The following is a 26,172-nucleotide window of genomic DNA, read 5'->3' on the forward strand; positions in this document are numbered from 1 at the left end:
ACATATATAAAATTTTCCCACACCACAGAGACTATCATATAAAGTTTCTTTTTCAGTCAGGCAACATTATGTTCTTCACGTTCTCCAAAGCAAGTTGACAAACAGTACACTCAATTTCCAATTTTGTATTTGTTATTAGATATTAGCATCTATAAATGCATAAAGCAATTAGAATGAGACTTTGTAACTATGTATTACAAAGGTGCCAGCTGCAAGTAAGCAGATTGATACGAAATGCAGCAAGGTTTTTTCCCTCCATTTCCAAATATTCTTCACACCTCAGTAGTGTACAATCAAGAAAAATAAAAAGTATGCATAAGCTTTTACATATTTACATATGTTTAAATTGCTCTTTGCTTTCCCACTTTGAAAATGCATAATTACTATGTCTAGAATTCTTGAGAGAAATTTAAATCACACTTGCCTATATAATAATTTAATGGCAATACTGCTTAAAGTGCATTTGAACTGTATGCAAAATGGGAATAGTTTTGGAAGATTACATAGTTTTCTTACGGACAAACCAAGTAACTTAACTTTGATACTACTTGTAAATATCAATCTTCAACACAGAACAGATTTTAGACAAAACAATGCAAGTATTGTGCTGGAAGCTACCTAATAAATCAACAAAACCCCCCTTGAGTTTCAGACTGTCTTCACACCATAACACAAATACAAACAGCTGCCTTTTTCCCACCAACTGAAAAGCTGCTAAAAAAAACCCCCAACAATCTCTGTATATAGGACAACAGCTGCAAATCATTCCTTTTGCTAACTGACACATAACAATGGCACTGACATTGGTCTCAAAGATAACAGGTAGTTTTAGCACTGGAGAAGAGAAATTGTAAAACCTCAAGGGAAAATACACAAGTCTGAGAATGTTAAACCGTGGACAGGAATCATTAGCTACCTAAAATGACAGACCAGCACACCACATACGACCACCAAAGCAAAACAAAAAAACACAAAGCCCTCATCAAATGTGGACATTCAGTTAGCTACACATCTAATGAGAGTACAATTATGACCTAACATATCTAACATTAAATAACAAGTATATTTTCCTCTATGGTAGATTGTAACAGAACACATTTACTCAAAATAAATAGATCTTTCAACTCTTTCTATTGACAGTTTGTTTAGTTTGTTAGATTAACTCTATGAACTTGATATTACTAATCTGTTCTGTAAAGATTTCTTCTCACCCCTGGGTTTCTCCATACTTTCTCTTTCCTACATTTTACTATCTTTAACCTAAATGGGACCATGCCTTAAGCCTAGTGTGTGCAGAACTAGAATTCCATGAGCCTCTAGAGATTAAGTTAGAGAAATAAGACACTGCAGAACAGGAAAGTGTGGTTTTGTTTGTTTGTTTTTAGAGAGACCATTTCCTTACACACACATCTACCAATCTTAATCTTCTCAATTGCTTTTGGGGTTCAGAGAGAGTAACTTCAGGAAATAACTACCAAATGTCTTAATTTACTTGCAGACAATAACTTAGTCTTACAGTCAGGTTTTTTTCACCTTTCATATTTCTTAAATCATCTTTGAATTTCAAGGGATAAAGTTACCTAGGGCTGTTTTTGCATTAAAAGCCTTGATAGTAAATATCAAGCCGCATCTTGAGTTGAGTTTTAAAACACTACTGCGAACAGCATGGAAAAGCTGATAAAATGCTAAAAGCATATGCCCTATGTGACAACCTGCCTTCCTAAAGAAAACACAGAAGCCACAATCCCTGCCCCCATCAACCTCCCAAACCCTAGAATCTTAAAAATTCTAAGCAAACAGTATGAATCTACACCCTCCACACCCCCCAAAAAACCAAAACCAAACCCGAAAAAACACAGAGCAAAACCAAAAAAACTCAACCAAACTTGGGTAGAGTCCCTATCCAAAGGGGTGATAGGGACTCCACCCAAACACTAAAAAAATAAAAAGAAGCATCCAATCATTATGAAGACCACATCTACACAAATATTGTAGTAAAAACCATTACAAAATCCCTTTCAGCAGACAGCTGCTCTGTCAATCAGCCTATATAAGGTCTCAGTTGCCTTTTAGAAATGTGTAATTTATCTCTATTGGTTACGAGTCTTTATAGCCAAAGTGTTTATATTAAGCTTGGGGAAATCCAGGTCTCATCGATTGAGCCAGATAGTGTCAGGACACAGAAGATCCTACAGAGAAATGATTGCAGCTGCTCCCTTTTTTTATGAAGAATATAAACTGGTCATATTTCAGTAGAATATACAGCAGTCATACTTCAGGACCATGCAGTCTTGAGGTCTCGATGACTCCAGAGATGAGATCTTGCTTGATTATCACCTGTAGTCAGTATGTTAACTTTGGAAACCATGTTTCTATTACTGCTCTAGTAGACAGAATCCTACCAGTGTCTCTGTAAGCCACAGAAAAAAAAACCGCCCAATATCCACTTACACTGAGACCACACAGACCAAACAGAGAGTGGTCCCACTGAAACCTGTGGCAGGAAAGTAAATCACTCGGACTACAGCTGGGAGACTGCAGCACTTGTGCTCACATTACAGCACCAGACACTTTTATCTACAGTCTTCATGCTGTCTAGGACTAAGATTAGTGGCAACAAGGCTGCTGGGAATCTCTTGCTCCTTTCATCCCTCCGAGAAGGCTTCCCTTGACCAACTTGGGCCGCTGAGCCTTACAGGGAGAGGTGGAAGAAAGGTGAAGTCTGGCGTCTGCACACATCAGCCTACATAAATAATGACTTTTTATTAAACCAGTCAGCCAAGGCTGCCTGGATCAGTAGGGAACTATTAGTACATTTTTATGCTTTTTCTGTCCAGAAATTGCCTTGAGATTCAAAGTAAATGCATGTGCAAGCCTTCAGGACCTTAAGAAAGCAAGCAGTGGGCAGCAGTGCTGTCCTCGGATAAAGTTTTGATGCTGTGACTTCTTCACAGCACACACAAGCGATGGACTGGAGCTCTGATGTGATCATCCATCAGAGGAACAGTCTGCTCAGGCAACCTGACAAGTTTGTCCGAACACTGGAAGAGTCACCAGTTACCTTGAACTGACAGTAGGGTATAGAGAAAAGGAAGAATAAATCCATGCAAGGATGTTTTTGTTCTGACCAATCTATGGGGCTGCAGATCCAGAAGGAAAGGCCACAGAGGCAACACGATGCATGCTCAGGGAGCAAGAAGGCACACAGCACACTGCACCAACCATGGCAAAACCACTGTCTTTCAAAATTTCCACTCCCCCCCCAAGCGCCTTCAAAAGATACAGCTAAGACAAAAACCAAGGAAAAACATGTGGATGCCTTGTTCAGTACACAAGCAGAATTTCATGTTCTCCCTCAAACAGTTATTTATTTTACTGAAAATACTATTTCTTTTTTTGAAATCAGAGAAAATTTAGACAATTACTTTTATCTACCTAATACTTAACATCAGTAACTGTTAATTGTACTAATGCCAGAAAGTGTCTCTTCAGTTTGAATTTGTCTCTTTTGGAAACAATGCTTATCAAGCAAATTCCAAAACATCAAGAGTAGCATTTGAGCAAACCAATTTCCAAATAGACCTTTTAAGATTCTCCTTGTTCTGTTTCCTTTGGTTTAAAGAAAAACAGTGCTCAGTAGTAATACAAGCTGTACTAATAAGTCTTCCTATTTGCCACTATGCATTTTTACAGGCTAAACCTCCCACTGCAAATATTATTTCACTATGCCAGAAATTAATTACAGAGGTTTCAAAGAAAACTGGTAGTCCTTTTCACCCTTTAAATGTAAAGGATTTTATGGATAAAAATCTAAACTTCAAGAAAACCTGAATTTCCAAAACAGGTAAGGAAAAGAGCAGCTGTTAAAAAAACCCTTAAGTAAAAAAAAGCCAAAAAACCCAACAAAAGAACCCAACAAACACAAAAAACTAAAAAATCCCTGTAAGAACAGTGATATATGTTTTGTACAGCTTCCCAAGTCCTTTCTTCGGAGGCAGAAATGAAACTGGTATATCAATAATAAATTTAGCCCAAATTTGCTATTCTGAAAATTGTAAACAGAACTAGTAAAGAATCCTGTATCACATAATATTGCTGTGATATAGTAATCATTATCACTTACCCTGACAACATCTCAAATATAAGAATTCCTAGGGCCCACCAATCCACAGCTCTCCCATGGCCTTTGCTTTGTATAACTTCTGGTGCAAGGTACTCTGGAGTGCCACAGAGCGTCCATGTCCTGAGAGGAAAGGAAGAAAAAAAAAACCCACAAACAACAAAACCACACTGAAGTGAAACTGAAATAACAGTAATAGAAAAAAACCCAAACCACTATGAAGTACCCAACCTATACCTATGTATTTATTGTATATAGCAAGAGGAGAAAAAAGAAGAACTCTACAAGCTCTAAAAGGACTCCTTTGATGATGCTCTCCAATGTATTAACAGTGGTACAGCCCTGCAAGCTGCAGACCCTGAGAGTTCATGGACTACTTCTGACAGGCCCAGCAAAAAGCAAGCTTATTGGCCTTTTCCAGCAAAAAGAAAAATTTTTGCTTAGAAAAAACAAAGGGAAGAGGGGGAGATAAAAAAAAGTAATAGTTTAAATCAGTAAACAGCTGCAGACATAAGTAAGATTCCTTTTACAATCTAAGTCTCATTCTTCAATTAGTATTGAAATGTAACCTGTCATCACTTCCACAATACCCATTAAAAGGAAAACATTTTGTATTTTTCATTATTTAAAATATTTACAAGGTGTAGTTAAACAAGTGTGAGATATGCAAGTAATATTTTTTATATATTTTAATGTCATTTTTAGTCATAGCTTTCTTAATATAAGCTCAGGATACAAAAGTGTTATATTGCTACCTAACTGAAATGTGTATTTCAACTTCTATAAATTCATGAAATAAATTGAAGCTAAGCAGTTAATATTTCCAAAGACATAAGCAGTTAACATTTACAAAGAGTAAATTACAATTTGAAACAAAGAATATTCTGAAACCATTTCTTTCAGAAACGTGAACTCTTCTTTGTAAAAATACCCATGTGGAATTTGCCTGGCTTCACTACCTTGACTTATGTTTAATTACACACTAGAGAAAAAAAAGTGCTTTCATTCTGAATAAATTACACTTCCCTGATAGCAAGTCAGAAGATGAAACTGAAAAAGTGCTCACTAATTCAACAGTACAGAATAAGAAAGAAAAAAGCGTATTACATTCTAAGAAGAGTTCTAGTAAGATAGGACAAAGAATATAGTCACAAAATTAATGGTCACTGCACATGATTAATAACTTGCAGCAAAAGAAACTCTTAATTGTTTTATCTGAGAGTGCAGGAAGAATCTTCTCCAATCAAACTGGTAACATGGTCCTGAACAAATGCATTAGGATGAAAAGCAAACACTTTTAGAAGTAATACAGACTCCTTGCAACTTCTGTTTTTTTCCTACCACTGTTCGGCTAAACTTAAACTTTCTTTTTCCTAACTGTAAATGGATATTCAAGATGCACCTTATGGAATCTCAGACTGTTAAAATTTATTTTATTTTTTTTTTAAATAATACATTTTTCTGAGATGGCAGAATCATTTTAAACAGAGCCTTTGAGTATTTTTTTCTTGTTTTCCTTTTCTCGTTTTTTGGTTTGTTTTTTTTTTAAGCCTTACCCTTGATTCATAAAAATACCTAAGATCAAGGAATAGGAGCTGTATAGGCAGTCAAGACTTTAAATGAAGATCTATGATGCACAGAGTTGAATTTCTTTAAGCTTGATTTTATTATGGCAAAAGCTAAATTACTCCAGCTAAACTGTCAGAGTGTATTAGACACACTATTCACACATGTGCTGCATGGTTCTTGAAACTACATTCATTAGTGTAAAGAATACATGTTTAATTTTTGTCATAAAAGGGTGGCATAATTTTTATTGCTAGAAAATATAAACACTCATTTTCCAAATCAACCATACTCAAGAAAATTCTTCGGTACAGCACTGCTTTACACACTACTGCCATCTAGCAGTTGCCTAGATCAGGACTAGGCAATTCAGAAAAACCAGCAAAGCTTTCCTGTCTTTTAAAACAAAATAGTCTTCCCTCTCCCAAATTTAAAAAGCTGTATTACAGTCCATTGTATGACTTTTTTTTCATATTGATTTAGCCAGCTCTGCAAATGAAGCAGCTGACCATTCTACTGTATTTGGGAAGAATTAAAGCAGACAGGGCAGGCACATTCATTTTAATGGACAAGCTAGACAGTTTGCAGGATAATGCCCCACAACGGTCACCCTTTCCTCCCCCAAAATTGCAACACCATGAATGCACAAATTCAGCTAAGATGCAGTCTTTGGTGGTTTTCATCCCTTACCAAGGTCATTTACATACAAAAAAAAAATATCATTCTAACACTTGACCATGACTTCCAGGACCCATGTAATTTGCTGGTGACAATGTAACTAAAAAGCCTCTCAATTACCATACAGGTTAATAACAAGATCCTTTTTATTCAAGCAAAAGGAAAACCACAAATTAAGGAAAGGCAAACATAACCTGAAGTCCCCTAGCTGCACTAGGAAATAAAATTTATTACCACCAGCAGGTTATCTACTTCTCTTACTTTCAATCAAGAAATTTATGTTTACTAAGTACACAAAAACTTGGAGGAAGCTCAAATTCTTTGTCAAGCTGTGTACTTGTGCCATAAGATCATGACTTTTATTTCCTCTTTTGTTGGTCATGAAACAAACTATTTCATATTTTGGAAAACGCATCAAGTAAATTCTATAAAAAGATCAAATTGTCTTCAGTATTTTTTTTTAAATCAATACTGTTTCATGACTGTTGCATATTCATCTGAAAATCCAGCTCATTCTTTTGAAGATAAATTATAAAGCAGAAAAATAAGAATAGACTGTTGCCTTCAAACTGCTACAAAAGTCCACTGCTCTGGGTTTTCAAGATAAAAGCTGAAATACAGGTGAGCAACAGTTGATAGGTTGAACATGTAATTTAAAACCATGAAAATAAAACAAAGAATCTACTCTGGTCACAAAGATAAGCTATAAAATAATATTTGCAGAACTTGTTAACAGTATTATTTGAAGGAGTTAAGCCTCAATGGTTAACTATTTTAGCATTCTGCACCATTCAGCATCCACGTCTGTAGTCCCTGACAGGCTTCTTGCATACAAGTCAGAGATTAACAACAATGTCCTTTTTGGTATTCTCTTCTGGAAGTTTCTCCATAATTATGTTCAATGGAGACTGCTTTGTTTCTAGCCCACAAAGTCTGTTCTGCAAGACATTCTTGCTTCTACAGTGACAAACAATACACTTCACAAACAAGACTTCATGTGTCTTTTTTCTCATCAATTCTCAATTTTCTTGAGATTGCCTTTTTTTTTTAAAGCAGTGGCACATATATTTTATGTGAATGTAATTACAAGAAACTGAAAAGGTTACTAAGTCTTCAGTTAAGCAACACCAAAATAGAAAAGAGAAGAAATAAACAGCAGCTGAGGCAAAGACACACTGTTTTGGAGAAAAACTTTTATTCTAAGTACACTATGAGTGAAAAGGGAAGAAAAGAAAAGAAAAGGGATAAACAGAAGGATATATCAACAAGAAACAGGAGACAAGAAAACCTCCTCTTTCCTTTTTCTCCAGAAAAAAAAAAAAAAAAAAAGAAAATTAAAGTTTAGCCTTTCAGAAAATGTACTAATAAGAAGGTAAATGTGCAGGCTGCTTCCCACAGTGGGAACATGAGCTCTGAGCCAGCTACTCTCCCTAAAGAGCAGCTTAATTGTAGATGGACATGGTGAACACTTCACCCTTTCACACATGGTAATGGCAAGAAAGAAAAATGTGTACAGAAAAATCTCAATTAAGCTACTACAGAATCATTCATGGGAAGTATTAGGTATCAAAAATGTGTAGCTGTATTGAAGGTCTTCTGCTGACCATGTTTTATTTTACATATCATGTCTTGTCTTCTCTAGGAATACTTTTGTTGGTTCTAAGTGGCAGGCTTCCTCACAGCTGTTTGAAAAATATACATACTTTGTGTTTTATTTTCACAATTCATATATACTATATATATATGTATACATATATACACACATACTCACATATATACACATAAGGTTCATGTGTGTGGACGTTTGCCATGCATAAAAATGACAAAACATCTATACTTTTGATACAAAACAACCTACTGGAGTGCATTAGTGGATAAATTGCTGGCAACTGTGTATTTTTACAGTGACAAAACCAGCACTGTGAAAATTACTACAGCTAGTGGGAACAACACTGTAGTTCCAAAAAAACCCCCCAAAAAACCAAACAAAACCCAACACCCCAACATAAAAAACCAAACCAGATTTGCATAGGTAACTACCTATGCTCTAACTGATAAAATCCTTGCTCCTTCCAACTTTATGTTCTGTATTTATCTTACCTGTTGTACATTTATAGGTAAATCAGCTAAGAATATAAAAGTACTATAGCATTCTATGTTTCAATTCAACACAAACTGATCAATTTTACTGCCCGCCCAGCAATATAGGATGCAAAAAAACAACTAAAAACAGTAGTAATAACTTGTTTTGATGTCCTAAAATGTATTTGAACAAGTTTTCTCTTACAGGTTCATCTTCCAGATTGAAAAATACACTCTGATGTGAACTATCATCTTATTTAATGAAGGGTTACTTCTCTTGTGCCTTAAACCCACAGAAATCCAAATTAAGAATAACCACTAAGTGGCAGTATCTCCATGTAAAAAGGAAGTCATAAGAATTTGTATCAAAATATCTTCTTTACTTACATGGAAAGTAGCCTTACCTCTTCCTGCAAAAAGTTATTTTAATATAAAAACAAAATATTTTAAAAAAAAAGAGCCAATATTTGTAGACCTATCTGCTTGCCCAGTGGAAACTGAATTCAGTCAGACATGTTGATATTAAAACACTATGGTTTTAAAACAGACTTTTAGACCTTAAGGGTGAAAATAGAACCAGCATCCTTACTAGTTGCCTACCATTCTTCTGCGCCAAGGCAACCCAGCACTGTGAGCCTGTAACATATAGGGAAGCAACCTTTATGACCTCCATAAGACAATTTGATTTGTCTCAGCTGACTTTTACTTCATAAGGGATCCATTAAGAGTGGCTCCCTCAGATCAACTTTCATTTCAAATTGATGTTGTAGAATTTCCCACGCACACTGAACTGTTGCAAAAGCAGCATCAAACAGATAAACAAATGAGTGAAGAGGATGAGCACCTATGGAATGCCTAACTCGCTTACAAGGCTGCCTCAACTACAATAATCAGAGTCTCCCTCAAGAGGTAGCCCAAGGGCATAATACCAATCCTTGTCACGCAGCTTTTCTAATATGACAGGCTAGTTTTTTCCTCCCTTTTTTTGAATCCCAATGACAGCGCTTGCTTCCTTTTAAGAACACGTATTATAATCTTGGAAGAGTAGTTCAAACAGAAAGAACAGAGAAATCACTGGGGAAAACACCTCTGCGTTATCAAAAAGTTTACATATGCTAGTAAAACAGACATAAGGCTGACAGTATTGTAGAAGTTACAGTTAAATAAATAACTTCTGCTGAAGCTAGCCTTATTGTTTCTGTCTAGATTTTGCAGTTTCATTTCAGCAACAGGCTAGTGAGAACACTGTATCCAGTTTTAAAATCTTATTCCCGCATTTCAAAAATCTCTCTAAAATGAAAGTGGAAGGAAATACAAGTTACAAAACATTTAGCAATTCAACGTGTATGGAGGAATAATGTCCCATTTACCGTGCTGATGTACATACCTCAATATTTGCTCATATTACTTCACAGAACTCCCTTTTTACAAGATGACTGCTGAAAACTTAAATATACAAAACTACTCATATAAAAATATTTTTGTACAGTAGCTTATCTGTGATATTGCTCCTAGTTATACCTGAGGTGTAACATTGGTTCTGTGCAGCCATTTTAAGACAATCATTTCCTTCATATTAAGGCATTTGACACGTGTGAACCACACGGAATGTTAGGTGAAATACTGAGCTCTAAAATCAAACTTTTTTTTCTTCCAACTGTTTAACATGCAAACGTAATTACCATAACAAAAACCTACTTACCTATCCACCAGCTTTTTAGCAAATCCAAAATCAGTAAGCTTGATATGTCCTTCTTTGTCTAGTAATATATTTTCAGGTTTTAAGTCTCTGTAAACTATTTCTTTGGAGTGCAGGTATTCTATTGCACAAATAATTTCCGTAGAGTAGAACAGTCCTGTGCTGTTGTTGAAACGCCCCATGTTGCGCAGGTAACTAAAAAGTTCTCCTCCTGGCACATATTCCATTAACATATATAAAAAACGTTCATCATGGTTGGTCCAAAATCTGTAATAAAAATATTATTTTATTGAATAAACAAATTATCTCTCTGATTTGCTTCAGAAGTAAATTTCTGTAAAATGGTCTCTGTTGCCCCACGTACGTAATTAATTTATGCTTCCTATTCCCCAAATCTTAAAACCCCAAGAATCTAGCAGGATTATGTAACAGACATTAAAGTACCTGACTTAACCTGAAAAGTAAAACAGGTAGTTCAGGATGTAAACAGCACAGGCCAACAAAGAAAACCTAACTGATAGACTCGGTTGCATTGTACAAAACAGGTCTCTGCTAAGCACCTAACAACTGACTTGGTGTACTGCCAGTCTAAGACCAGACAATTTGTACACACCTTATTAATCAAATATTGCCGAAGTGATGCGGGGTGAGCAGAATCTGCTTTTGTAAAGATGTTTATGACCATATGTTCAAAAACAGGACACCAGAGAGTTCTCCTTCCCCTCTCCTATCCCCTCATTCCTGGAAATATACAGCCCCAACTAAAGCGTCAGATCACAATGCTTGCTCTTCTACAGTTATCTTTAACAAAAGCAATAGAAAAGCAAAAATGACAGCAAACCAAGATTTATTTCTGTACCTCAGAATTAACTTAATGATAAGTACTTTCCATTCCTCAGACTGTTGCCTTTAATTTAAGAGCTATTATTGTGGTACAGTCATTACTAGAGTGCAGTAAAGAGCAGCTAGGAAAGAAAATCATTCCACGTGGCTTTCAAATGCTTCATTACAGAATACAGGAATCTTCTCTCCCACGTTCCCCAAAACTAAGCTGTTTTTCCTTCTACCCACATTAAACAACTCATATGCCACACACCCAAACGTAACTCAAGAGTTAAGAAGAAAATAAGTATCTGGTAGAGGTCCTGAAGAATATTCTACCATTTTAAAACAAACAGCTTTCCCTATTACTACTATAATAGATAAAGAACACTATATCCCTACCTACTTCATTGATATAAGAACAGAAGTTACTTTAGCTTCTAGTAACTGTTTCTGCAGTATCACAAGAATGGAAAGATCAAATATCTTTGGGTTTGGTTTTTTTTTCCTTCGTGACCTGGTTCCTAATAAAGGCATAGAGTCTCAAGAAAGATAAGCAGAGCAAACTGAGCTCCCAAACCCACGAGTGACTGCTGCTCAGTAAGATTTTTTTTCTTGATACCAGCACTGAGGCAACCAAGAAAACGAGACTATCGGACATCAGCAACAGCCCCTCCATTCCTTCAAAGTGATGAAGAAAGCAGAACCCAGGCTTGCCTTTTGCTTTTATGGCACTACTTCCCTATCACAAAGTCATCAACATCATTAATTGGCTATTGATGATGTTCATAATCGTTATTGACTATGTAAAAAACACTCTTGAGATGTATTTTAAGTAGTTCGGCAAAGTTGCACCTACAATAAACAAAGAAAGAGGAACAGGAATGGGCAAAACAAAGGAAACCACATATTTAAAAAAAAACAAACTAAAAACCACATATACAGGGGAGAGGAAGGGCAAAATATAACAAAGAATACAGAGCAAAAAAAATGGAAGACCTAGACCATTAAACCCCCGTATTTTTACTGGAATTAATTTCTTCAAGAACTGACTCTTAAAGGTTTGTCTATCCAAAGAAAAATGGATACATTATTTAGTATACATGGAAGACAGCAAAATAAAGAACTTCAATATTTGCAATACAGATTGCTTTAAATGGTATTTTAATAAAAAAAAAGAAAATATCACAGAAGAGGTCAGTAGAATAATATGCAAGGTATCATGTAACTTTACAATTCAGCTTCACTACATGAACTTTGGATGCCACTTTGAACTCTTACAGACAAATAACCTATTTTACCTTATAGGACTACAAGACAGTTGATTTTTGTTCATTTTTGTTCTCTTGAAAAAAAACTAAAAAATCAAAGATACATGTCAAATTACAGCACAATATGCACCCACAGAAGTATGATACATCACTCAAACATGTCAGTAAAGATTGCCTAAGAGTCTCCAGTGACCAGTTGTTGCAAGAGCACCAAACAAGCATTTCCAAAAAAACAGTTTTAAAAAATAAGTAGATAAATAACTTCTGTATCTAGAGAAATACAGGACCTCCCTATATGCAGGAAAAGCATTTCTCAAAAGTAATAGGAAAAGAAAAAAAAGTTTCTTATATAAAAGTCCTTATAAATAGGAATATATAGGAAGGATGAATGCCAGAAATAAATTATGTGCAGTATTACTTTAAAACTCTCCATCATAAAGTGCTAAAAATATACAATATTATGCTGCGCTAACACATATTCCTTGTTTTGCAACCACAGGAAGATACTCTCCATGTTTAAGATGGTGACGTTAACTGAAAATATAAAAACCAGACCATGTACATAACATAGATCAAAGGCATTGAAGCAAAACTATATAGAATTTTTTTTCCCCTTTTTGTTGATCAATTATAGTCAAAGAATTCATGGAAAAAACCATGTACTGGGCAGGGGAGGAAGCAGCTGAAAAAAACCTGTTAGCCACACAAAAAGCTGCAGAAAGTTTTATTTGTCATACAGTCAGTGATAATCATCTATGAATGCTTGTTTAACCTAAAGCACACAAATATTAACATGACTTAAAATTTAACTACTTCATTTCAGCTAGGTTGCTTTGAGTCTCCTTTGCCAAGGGACAAAGGCATCACATGGACAATTACAAGAGCATAGCTGATCCAGCATCTCATTGAACACGTCAAGGGAAAAGGCAGAGAGCTAGAACACATGAAGAATGTTTGTCTTGCACACAAGTGAACTTCCATTTGAGTTATGTCTTTCCTTTGGCGATTTTAAAAATCTGACATTTTGGAAATAACGCCTGAATGAAATCCAAGAAAATTTACCAGTTTGGATTTTTGATCACTTCTGTATGGACACAAACCCTCACATCCCCATCTCTGACTTCTCACCCAAGTTTCTCTATTCCCACACTTGCTGCACTGTTCCAAACGCACAAATGTACTGGGTTGGGGGGGGGGGGGGGAGGTTTGCTTGCTTTTGGTAGTTTGTTTTTCTTTTATAAAGAATTTATGTATATACACAGATATAGATATAAAACCCTGTTCCCCCTGTTCCATCCATATTTTAACCAGTCTAACCAGATATACTCAGCCTCTCCATCTTGCTTTTCTGCATGCATCTTGAACTCCACACACCCTAGAACTCATCTTAAACTAATACTATGCCACACACAGTATTTTTGAACACTGGCTGGAAACTAATAACATCATGATGCTAGAAAAAGCAAGAGAACACCAGGCAAAAAGCCTCCTCCTGCAGGGCTCTTTCTGTCTTTTGGATAACTACCATGCTTTTGCCTCTTCTTTTCCCTCTGATACTTTCTTAGCCCTGGGAGGAGGCTGCGCTCCCTGCAACTAGAGATTAACTAAGGCTAATTTTATCTAATTTTATGTAAAACTGTAAATGAAAAACAAATCTTGGTCAATGGCCCTGTATCCATGCATGAGAAAATATAAATGGAAATTAACTGTGCAATTACCCAGAGGTTTAGTTATCTCATTAATAGATATGACTCAGATACACAAAAGGTGTTGTGGTGCTGTGAACAGAAAAGTATGATGCTTTCTCTCCTTAATAAAGGGATCACCACAATTCCACTAAAAAAGTAGTCTTCATGAACAGTGTTTAAATCATGTTTCTCAATAGGTTCCATCACTCAACCTCAAATATGGGAATAACAAAGGCCAAGAAGTGTTGCAGTCATTTAAAATTTAAACTCTTTAAAAATAAAGTTTGCAAACGTAAAGTTCAAAAAAGTTTTCAAAAACTTTATGGAAAGCTTAAATCTAATTATATCTTTATCTAGGTATCTACAGGACATATGTATGTAGAAATACTTCTTTTCTTGCCATTCTAACATCAGGAATCATTCTAGAAGTCATTTTGATAAGCTAATCCTAACATTTCTTCATCAGTATTTTCCCATCACTTAAGAAAATTTCACTTCTCCAGTATGAAAAGACAGAGTAAAGCTTATAATAAATTATTGCTTAAATGTTTAAATTATGCCTCTTGATTTGAAATTGATTCTTCTGTAATAAATACTTTAGTCTGAAGTCTATTTTAGTCTAGATTACATAACAGACATAAACGCTTGGTGTTGGTTAAGTACCTAAGAACTTGCAGTGAGACTCTGGAACACATTAACTGCATTTTATATATGAGTTAAATGAATTAAAAAAAAATACAACTCACAATCTGATCAAAAAGGGGTGGTTGACTTCTTTCAAGACAGACTTTTCATTGTGCACATGTTGCTCTTGCTTCAGTCGAATGACATCAGGAATGCTCATTACTTTCAGTGCAAAGTAACGTTTGGCCATTTTTTCCTTCACCAGATGAACGCGCCCAAAGGTACCTGTGCCTGAAAAGTTGAAGAAAAGTCAACTTATTGTGAAAAAGACAAAAGCCAAAGATAATTTACTAAATTAAAACCTACAGGAACACAATTCCTGGTTTGTTTGGATTTGTTTTTTTCTCATAAATATACCAGTACTACATTTTTTTTTTACCTGTTTTCATGCGATTTTTTTCTTGGTATTTCTTAATTTTTAGTGATAATGATTTAATAAAAATAATGGTATTGTGATACTGCCACTCTTTGGAAAGATACTGGAAGCATTTCTTGCAAAGAGAAGTGGTCCTGAGAAGGGGTAAGGAAGATGTATGAAAAAAAAGAAAAAAGTATGTAATATGTAAGATTCAAATATAACCAATATAAATGAAACAAGCAAAACTGTTCTCAAGTGCAGAAGAAAGCCTGGGAAAAACTCTTTTAAACTTCAGAGATCAGTTTTATTTTAGATAGGGTGCGGAGGGATGGGCATAAACTCAAAAGTAGCATTCAGCTTACTATATCCACAGTGTGTGGCATAAAAGAAAAAGAAAAATCTTGTTACTGTCCAAGAATGTAATGTTTAATTATAACGGATTTATTAATTCCTCAACACAAAAAACTACTTAAATTTCCATATATTATTTATTAAAACAAGGTAGCTAAAAATCAATCAGCGTTTGAAATGTAGGAACTCGTAACATGAAGAGTACAGAAAATACAAAAATGAGGATTAAAAAATTTTCAAAATATTCATCTACCAAGGTTCAGTGACTGAGAACAGCTGTCTGCAATTATTCAGGTGAGTAGATTATTCCCTTAAAAGGTGCACAGATAGGTGAAATAGGATAAGGGAGAGAGAGGAAAAAGTACTTAAAAGTTGCTGACCCTTCTAAAAACAAATAAAAAATCTGCTTATAGTGCTGCATCGTTATACCACATGGAAACAGTAGATTTCGGACACCCGTTTTTTGTAGTTAATGTATTCCTTTTTCAATTCACTCAAAACTATAAGAGGAAATAAAAACATTGTCTTTTAAATAATTTATTATGCATTTCTCTATTTCTCAGTAGTCATTAAAGTTCCTTTTAAGTGCATTGCACTCAAGACAATTATACATAACTGAACTCAGTATTTCTTTTAGTTTGAAATGAAAGTTAAAATTAGTACATTTAGCCACACTGCTATTTGTACTGCAGCACAGTGTTATACATTTGAAGACGAATACACATTTCAGCTTGTTGGGTGGTTGCTCATTGTTTATTTGCCCATTAAACAATGCCATGTAGATTCCATTAGAACAGTGCACCAGATATTTTTAATCCTATTCTCTGACAGAAATACGTGCCACTATAAAGGATGCTTGGCATTCAGACCAATTCCCTAACTTGTAAAAGGTCACTCTTGTTGAGAAACACCTTTCAAAGAATTCAAAAATCTTATACTTAAGTTCACATTCATCCCCTTCTTTGCACATACCCTAAGAAGGCAGCCCATAGACCTGTTTCAGCATTATTAACTGGTATGTCAATTGATTTCAGATTGTGCTGACCTGCTACGATCCATCTATACTACAAGACAATTTTGTAAGACATGTAATGGGTGCAGGGACATGAGTATGTATGTGAAAGGAAATAGATTTTTGAGAGAGAGAGAGGCAGGGGGGGAAAGACCAAAAAAGGAACTTCCAAAACTGTATTACTTGGGGAGGGTAGAAAAAGCAAGGGAGTTTTTACCTCTGGTACGTTCAAGAATCTTGAGAATTTATTAAAAAAAAAGTTTGTTTTCTGTATGTGTATTCTCACTTAAAACATTTACATTTTATCTAACAGTTATTCTTTCCAGTCACTTGTAATATTGTTTAAGAGCATGGCATTTACTAAGAAAAACAAAACAAAATACTCATATTACAAACTAGAAAATAACAACTTCAGCAATCCAGTTTTAGGGAACTTGCAGATCCACTACCAATACAGCTTTCAAAACCAGCTTTCGAGATAAAACTTCTCACTACACAAACCCACCAAGGACTACAGTTGTCCAAGCACAGAAGATTCTATCAAAGCAGTTTTACATTCCCACCGGTCCTGAGTTACAGTTCTTTAACCATAAAAACTGCAAATAGGTCTCAGATAAAGCCTGCTATTATAGTGAAGTAAGCCATCAGGTTACTCCGGAAAATTTATCATGCAATTAAATCCTTTAACAACGCAGTCACATTACATGACTATACCTGTAAACAACCTTATTTGCACGGGGATGGGCTTCTGCAGTAAAAACAACCGTAACAAAAAAAAGGCCCAAAAGCTTCCAAGCAGATCCATCTGTTCAAGCTACTTAAAATACTGATTATGTACATCTATACTGAATGCATAGACAAAAACATTAGGTTATTTCAGAATTAGGAGCTGAAATTTAAGTTCTGAGTAAAAACACTGTCAAGAATAACTATATCCGTATTGCACACCAAAACTAAAAATCATCTTAAATTTTTAAGACTTCCAAATGTGGACTCAGGGAAATCAACAGTACCAACCCCATAAGCAAATACTGGTTTTATATGCATTTTTATACTTGTATGAACAAAGTGCTTCCATAGACATATTCAAGAGGAAAGTCAGAAGTGAACAGATACCTAATTGTTCCTAGGTCTCCAGTGATCTCATGTTTCATGACTTGTTCTACTTGTCCTAGAAATTTTTATTTTAGAACAATTTAATTTTTCTTTATGCTATTGGTCTAACTTTACAAATGGTGCTGCTGAGAAATAGTAACAGTAATAATAATAGCAATCACAAGTTCCATCCATTTTCAAAGAAGGACCTGTCAGAGACTTATTTAGCAACAGTTCTAACTTTGGAAACACGGCCTCTTTAAAAACATCTCTGCCAGGAATGGCAAAGCCTGGCAGGCTATTCCAGAATAGTGGCAAGCACCTAATCTCAAGAGCCTCCGGGAAAACCAGAAGACCACACAGACAGGCGAGAACATACAACCTCCCTAGCTAGTTTTATTGTTGAACTGATTGCAGTCTTTCTTCAAACATCTTTAGCCCAATTTCAAGCAACTATGGAAATCAAGATGACAATACAGACCAAAAAGCCATCTAACATTTGTTTTCAGATGTCTGTTCTCATAATATGAATTTTCTCCCATTCAAGTCTTCTCAGAAATCCATTAGGCCTACATCAGTTGGTAGTGACAGTACCCAGACACAAAACCACCAGCCTTCCAGCACTTTTGACAAACAATACATTCTCTTAAAGCCCTAAAGAAAAATAATAGTGATGTTCTGGAATTTACTTAAACCATTTAAGCTGTTCAGTAAAACTCCTCTCACTGCAAAGAGAAGCTAAGAGCAAACATGGCAAGTACTACATATTTTTTCAACCAAGAAAACAAAAAAGACTTTAACCATGTGGGGCCATTAACAAGGGGGAGCAGGGGAACTTGGCTGAAACTTAAAACCAGTTGTGTAAAGCATGCAAATGGGGTTTAATTTATGCCTTTGCACAGCCACATACAGGACTAATTGTTGAGTTGTTGTTTCTTACGCTTAGCCAGTCTTCAGACAACCAGATAGAGTTTGCATACAAAGATGACTACAATTCAAATACCTCACTTCAAACCTTCAAACTTTTGGTCTGGATCTCCTGCTCATGCTTTCAGCCATTTCTGCAAAGATTTTAAAAATCCTCTTCCTTGCAAACGGAGTCGGGGGTGGTGAGGGAGGAATGGGATGGGACATGACAGTCAAGAAAATCTAGCTGTTTTACAAAAACAGGTCTTATTGTTGTGACTAGGTGGAAATTCAGCCCCTCACATTCATGGAAAGAAAACTAAAAAATTGAAGCAGCAAAGTGGCAGCATGTAAGATAGAAGCCCAGCTCCATAAATTTGAGGGCAGGTTTTTGGAAGCAGAAAAAGGCAGGGTTCCTAGTCTTCCATCAAAGCACCACTGCCTTCTGCCCACCAGGAAGGAGACACTAAGCTATTGAAACAGTTTCTGTTAATCCTCATGAAAGAATTGTTCAATTTTTTGCCTCCATCACCTCAGAGCTCAGCTGTATGAACCGGCTAAATTTGACCTTCTGTGACAGATAAGTAAACATTCCTTAGGATTACCTTAAAATAGAAATATCTGTACTTGCCCATCTTGCACATAATAATGAAAGGAAATATGGTGTTTACAGATTTGCACAGTATTCTACTGACATTTATTTAATGTTTACTTCAAACCAAGAGAACATCAGGGACCGTGTACCATTCTGGATGAGTCCCAGGATCTACTGAGTACTATCCTGCTGAAGGAAGAGCAATGGCTATACACATACAGGGGCACACATGGCGTCTCCCTACCTGTATCTATTATAGCACATAATGCCAGAGATTTAGAGCAAATATGTGCTTACATCAGAAAACTATACCTCATGAAAACAGTTGTTATTAGAAGGTCTAAAGGAGGATTTGTAGTTTGTTTACACAGTCCCCTTCTCCCTGCTAAGGCATATAGCAAAAGAAGTTTTCTGGCCACCAGTAACAAAAGCAAGTGAACAGTGCCTGTGCTATCTGCAACATGCAACACAATTCAAGATTTTCAGGACTAAACGGGCAAACAGAATAAAACATGCAAAATACTAACTACTAATCCAGTACAATCTGTTTACTACAGAAACAATAAAAATTTTGGATCCCTTTGCAAATTTAATGTGGTTGCAGAACTTGAAGGAATGCCAGCAACCTTCTCAATTAGGTAACCTTCTCGTGTTAAACACACAGAAAGGGAAGAGGCAAAAAACTGCAGAGGACCAGCTTGGCCTAGGTATCAAATCAAGAAGGGCATTCTCAGTCCTACAAAACAAGCAGGAGTCCCTAACACCATGCCAAAATACCATAGCCAGTTTCCAGGATTTTACTCTCTTTGAAGCCTGGTAAAAAAGAATAAAGAATGTGAGAATATTTCTGATGCAATTTTAGATACTTTTGATGCTAGGAAAACCAATCCTGCAACTTTTGATCAGCTAAAACAATTGAGTAGTAATGTAGGAACTATTTTGCTATTGATGTAGGTGACTAATTTAATGCTCAGTTTGCCTCTTTATTTGCTCCCATTAATTAGGCCCAGCTGTTCCAGCTTCCCATCTTTTTAATCCCCAGCTCTTTCTTAAAACCAAGTTTGCCTTGCTCAGATAGATACCATCTGTTTTAATGAAGAATAAACTAGGTCATGTGAGATCCATAACCCTGAGGGCTGCTTTCTGAGTCCCAAAGGGGTTGGTCCTGACTTCCACAGATGCCTACAAAAAGCATCAGATGTATTTGCTTTCATTTACTTAGAAGAAACATTTCCTACTGTGCCACATGTTAGCCTTTATTGGTAGCCACAAGCACAACAGACTTAATTCTGTTGAATATCAGAGATAAACTAAATGAATTGTATCAGATTTCAAACTCACTATTGAATGTCAAATTTGTCAGCTATTTAATCTCTGTCTCATCTTGGGATGGAACTTACAGCCTAGCAATACGTATCTTACAAGGAGGAGTGGGGGGCTGTCAATAAGTCTTGACAAAGAAGGGGAAGAAGTAGCACAGCAAAGGAAACCAGCCTGACCAAATAGACTGGTGATCAGAAGATTAACGCTTGAAAGATACGGGGAAACCACATTACACGAGCAGCTGTGGGCTTCTAGAACAGAAGACATGGCTGGCACATGAACAGGGCAACACAGAATGAGGATGATGATTTTGGACATCGTAGTAGCCAAGTTCACTTTTTTTCCCCCAACCCATAGACCAGTGTCAACTGAAAATGCCTTGCAGACTACCACTCAACCTTCTCAAATTCAGTGTCTTCACACTGTTCCACAAACCAGCTGTAGATTGCTCACCGTAACTCTTAGACCATTGCTTCTATACTTCTGTACCACTCTAGAAGGTTCTGATCTAAACCTGAAAAACATGCCACATAAAGAAATTTAGAGGAGGTTTTACAGGCTGCCTACTGTTCTGTCTAGAACTGCGTATCTCATACTACTGAATACAAGAAGTAAATGTCAAACAATACTTTTTGCAATGCTTTTGAATATCCTTTGATATTCAAATATCTGAGGAGACAGTCTGATTAAGAGACCTTAAAAGTGTAAAGAAATAGATGCCTTGTGTAGTGTTCACCATGTGCAGCTCTGCCAGAGCAGCTTGCTTCTATGACTTTGTTCATTCATCCATTGTGCTGTAATGCAGTTTACACTAGGAACTCCTTGGATAGAGAAAATGTCTTTCTACTTAGCAATAATGTGATATATTGCACAGCAAGAAATATGCCTGCTACATTCCAGGCAACATCATCACTTTTCAGGACTATCTGTCCCAGAAATTTTATTGCCAGTGGCATAGCAGTGGTTCTCTCTTACTTCTATTTTGGATTCTAAACTCATCCTTTGTCAACCCATTTTTTAACTGAAAGCTCAGTATCATTAATTCTTTATCCCAGCTCAGCTGGAGTCAAAAAGAAAGTAGCAATGCATGTTCAAATTACAGCCTAGCTTTTCACTCAAAGATGCTGCTGTAAAAAAATTCCACCTCTTTGCTGCTTCCAGATTCTAAAGTTCTGACATATTTTCAGGTTCCTTCTTACTTGGTATACAGGGAGCTTATAACAACACACCACTAAACCTACATTTAACAATCTGGAATTTGGTACAGTCTCTTTCAACTTTGCACATGATTTTATATGCCAGAGAAAGCCAAGCGATTGTGTCCATGACAGTTGCTGTTGACCCACCCAATTAAATTTTTCTGAATTACAAACCTTAAAGAATTAAGAACACAGAAATCACCAAGCTAATTAATACACATCAGTCAAGCTTCCTGTTTTTCACATAGTTCAGAGACAGGTTACTGATTTCAAAAAAAGTGCCATTCAGCAGAACGCCCATGATGGGAGTTCCTTCTAATTCCAGATTTTTTTAATTTATTTTTTTTTGGCTCACAACTTATTGGGTCTCTATAAAAATACTGCAAATATCAGGGTGTCTTTAAACAAAATAAGCAGAACCCTTGAAAGTTTCTCCTCTCTTTTATTATTTATTTATTTATTTTGAAATACCAGGGACCATAAATAATAAATAAATAATAATAAATGAGACCAGAAAGTCACCAGCTTGCTGGTGATAAGATAACCTTTAATCCTTTCCATTTCTAAACAGCTCTTAGAACACTGAATTTAAATGCATGTCCATGTCCCTTCACAAAACTTTGACATCCACAATCTTCAGAACAAATTCTCATGAAACTGGTATTTCCCCACTTGATTCTTCAGTGGTATTTTTGTAACTCTTCCCATGCCTTCCGCTACCTGTGATTCGTGACATGTTGATATAAAAATGAACAGATGAGTGGATGAAAAGTTTTTCCCCCGTATTGAAAATAAGACATTGCAAAGTCACTATTACTCCTACTTTTACCTATTAAATATTGCACATGAAGTGTTGATAGGCCTCAACTGCAAAACTGTTTTTTAATAAAAAAGCTCAAACAGAAACCTTTAAAGAGGTATTCCTTTTTCACATAGAAACTAAGCTCTATACTACTTTTGCTGAATTAAATTTAGGAGGCCTGTTGAAACAGTATATTTTAAATGATACCAAACCCCTTCAGAAGTAAAGCATATCAATCTGTATTGACCCGATTTAAAAAAAAATTCACCTATCACGTTTTAAAAGACAAGCACAGTTAAGCTAAGATCAGGTACCTGTCTGGCTAGCAACACATTCCAAGTTAAAACACTAGAAAGCATTAAATTATCTATTTAATCTGACAAGAATTTCAGGTAATTAAAGCATTATCAATGAGTGTAACTTTTTAATAGTTGGAAAAGAATCTGTAAATCAGAAAGTATATTAGCAAGATAGGCCATCTTTGGACTTTTTAAAGTTATAAAATGTCTTTCAAATCCTATTCACAGAATTGTTTCTTTCAGGTAGGGAAATGAGTAAAATAAGCATGTTAAGCTTCTTGGAATGCAAATATGAAAAAGAAGGAATATTTTGTGTTTTTTTCAAAAAAATAAATCTCTCAAACAACAAAAGCCAGACATACAAAACCCAACATCCAGCCACCTCCTGTCCATTAACTAGTGCTCAAAATTCCCATAAAGTTTAGAGCAATTCAGGATTCTTTCTAAATGGATTTGTGCTCAAAGTTAATCTTTTATGATTGCTTTAATTATTTTTTTTCTTTACGTGTTTAAAAATACTATGAAAAAGCTTTCTTAAAATGAAACAGACAAAATAATGATGGACATTTAGGCTAAAAGTTACTACTTTTAATTGAAGTATGTTACACTTTCGCTTACCAAGAACAAAATAATACATGAACACATCACAAAGTAACCAGCTCAGGCAAAGAGAAGGAAAACCAAAAAGATCACTCTAGCATTATTCAAATCCCCAGTTTTAAGCTACAAGATTCCTTTTGATTGTTAAAAAAAAAAAAAGGGGGGGGGAGGCAAAAAAAAAGCTATAACAGCAACATTTTATCTTATAACCCCAAATTATGAATCCTGATCTCTCTTCAGATACTGTTTAATTTGGGGTCTGCTATTGTGAAAACATGGCTCCTACTTCTTGAGTTGGTATTAGTACTCCATTCAAAATTTTGAACTGGATGTCCCATGAGCAGTCTAAGCCAAAAGGGATTAACCTCTAATTTTCTATGAGGATGAGTAACTTGCAGTTTATCTCTGGTAGTACATAAAGAATTAACTCCGGTAAAACATTAATATACCATTTTTCACTTATTCTATTCTGATGATGAGCTAGAAGTACTTCCAAGTGATATCCCCCCCCCCCCCCCCCCCTTCCAGTGAAGGTAAGAAGAAAGATGGTGAGTAAAACCTATGCAGGGACATATTAAACTGGAAAAAACATCTCTGTTGCTAGGTTTAATTCCCACAATCAAATCTTTACCCAAGAGGGCAGTAAAACTTTCTCTCTCATCATTTGTCAGCACTTCTATCTTCACCTGCAGTTTCCCTGTTTACAGGAATCATTTACAAAACTGATTTGGCTAGTTGCTTTACTCAAATTCAGCATGGAGATATTTAGTTCCATTTTCCACAAAAAAAAAACCCAAACAATTTGCTATGTCACAAAGTCAAGGACGGACCTAACTTTTTCAAGTAACTTCAACTAAAGGAAACAGTCATTAAGGTCTTAAAAGCTTAAAACCTCTGTAGAAGATGCACCACAGTTCAGGTATTTAATAGATTGTTCCAGTAGCTTTTGCTCTGCCAATTACTACAGATGAATATATTAGGTCCTATATGTTGCTGTGAAACTACTGTATGGACAAAGCTTACAATTATACCCAAAGAAAACAGAAAAACTTAAAATAAAGTTGACTAGCCAAATGATTACAGAACATGGCTGTGCCCTAAACTCATGTTCTCATCTAAGAAAAAGAAATAAAAGTAACATTTTGATGACTAAGAAACAAACACAAATGCAATAATCCATGAAGGATTTAAAGAGTGACTTTGTTCCACAGAAGTTAAAGTTAAATGGAGTCTGATAAAGATCAGAGACACATGCAGCCCCCTCTGAACTATGTGAGGCTAAATAGGGGTGCTTAGAAGGTACCTAACACCTGATTTAGCCACTCTCCTTTTCAGTCCAGAAGTATGTGCCTGTACACACTTCCAGGATTTTTACATAACCAGCATATTTTTGTCTGTCCCCAAACTCAGCTCTTACAGATTTCTTCCTTTGTTTTCTCCGACAGAACTACTTGATGCAAGTCAGTCCCATATTAACGCAAAGAAAGTATCAGGCTTAATATCCTTGACTGTGTCCTTTCAAAAAGCAAACAAAAAAATCTTGTTAAAGTACAAAGGGTTATTATTGCTGAACGAATGTAATAAAAGCCACATTGTTTGTACTTGACCGATTTCCTCCTTCACCAGTGCTGGACAGAAGCCTTTGAGGGACTGGTACCTCTTATACATTCCTTTCAATTACATTTTGCTTCCATCTTCACCTAAAGTAGTGCTAAAGGAGAAACAAATCAAGGGGGACATTTCATATATTTAAAAATATGGGTTTTGTGCACTACTGTTGAAACAGATTATCTATTCATTACTTAATTTGGTATTTCTACAATGCTTTTGAAGAGCTCTTGGATGAAGACAGATCAAAGACTTTGACTTAATTTAAATGTACTCAGCACGTTTTAGTTCTCTCATGTGTTTCAGGAAATAGCTAATAGGCAACTAATAGAAAACTGTTCAAGATTACCTATTCCCTGCTATTTTGTGTGTTACCACAGAATTAGGCAGAGAAGGCCCTAGTCCAAAAACACATTTGCATATTTACATACATGTCTACCAGCAAAACTGAAATTTAGCTAGAAAGGCCAGGTTGAAATCCTGGCCTTTACGCTAATATTCAGAAAGCAAATTCTATCAAATTAGCAGTGAAATTAAAGTTCAGCGGCCGCCAATACCTACTTTTCCAGTTGTTTCTTTTGTTTTGGTTTGGTTTTTTTTTAAGTTTAACCTTTTTTCCACTCAGACTTTTTACTTTCATTTTTTAAATTTCACTGACCTAGAGCTAACTCAGGATAACAAAAAAAAAAAAAAAAACCAAAAAAAACCAAAACACCCAAACCTCTGGACATTCACATTGAAGACAAAGCCTGTCCACTGAGTAGTAGCTAAAGGCCTTGAAGCATCAGAAAGTTTGATCTTTGCATTCTACCTTCAAACTTGAAGACTGGTATTTTTGAAAACTGACAAACTGGAGTTCTTCCTTCCTTCAAAGATAAATTACCACCACAGAGGACCACATAGCTCCACAACATCTCTTTATGGTTGGACATTAAAAGATACAATGGATATATGTCCTGAAAGGCTGCCATTGTTCTTGGCCTGTTGCAATTCATGGTGGGAACTTATAAAAAGTCATTTCATAATATAAAAAACCAGAAGTAGTAAAGTTGCAGACTAACAGTGTACAAGCAGTAACTGACGAGCTCGTTTGTACCTCAAACACAAGCCGAGAGAATTTCTCCACCTTCTAGGCAAACAAACAACAGCCTCCCCAGACACCTTGAACAGGAACTTCCTCACTTATTACAGAGCTTACCTTTGCACCAGCCAGGTGGAATCCTTTCCCAGTCAACAGAGGGAAAAAAGGCACTTCTTTACTCAATTGAGCAGTTTTATACCTCCAATTTACAAACTCAGAAGTACCTATTTCACTCTGATGATTATAAAGGGATTCTACAAATGTAGGTTTGATAGTCATTTACACTGCATAGGTCTACATTCAGACAGGAGAAACCAACCTTGAAGTTACATG

The 26,172-nt window shown here is 35.8% G+C and overlaps 1 protein-coding gene across 1 annotated transcript in view; it reads right to left on the reverse strand.

Annotated features, from left to right (window-relative positions):
- Positions 1–26,172, reverse strand: part of PRKX (protein kinase cAMP-dependent X-linked catalytic subunit) — a 61,503-nt gene that overhangs the window by 16,269 nt on the left and 19,062 nt on the right. The window contains exons 2-4 of the mRNA XM_049834502.1: positions 14,673–14,841; positions 10,149–10,412; positions 4,124–4,243 (exon numbers count right to left, since the gene is read on the reverse strand). Of these exons, the coding sequence (XP_049690459.1) occupies positions 4,124–4,243; positions 10,149–10,412; positions 14,673–14,841 (553 nt within the window). The remainder of the gene's footprint in view (positions 1–4,123; positions 4,244–10,148; positions 10,413–14,672; positions 14,842–26,172) is intronic.

This window comes from Accipiter gentilis, chromosome 31, assembly GCF_929443795.1.
Source record: "Accipiter gentilis chromosome 31, bAccGen1.1, whole genome shotgun sequence".
Taxonomy (NCBI): Eukaryota; Metazoa; Chordata; class Aves; order Accipitriformes; family Accipitridae; genus Astur; species Astur gentilis.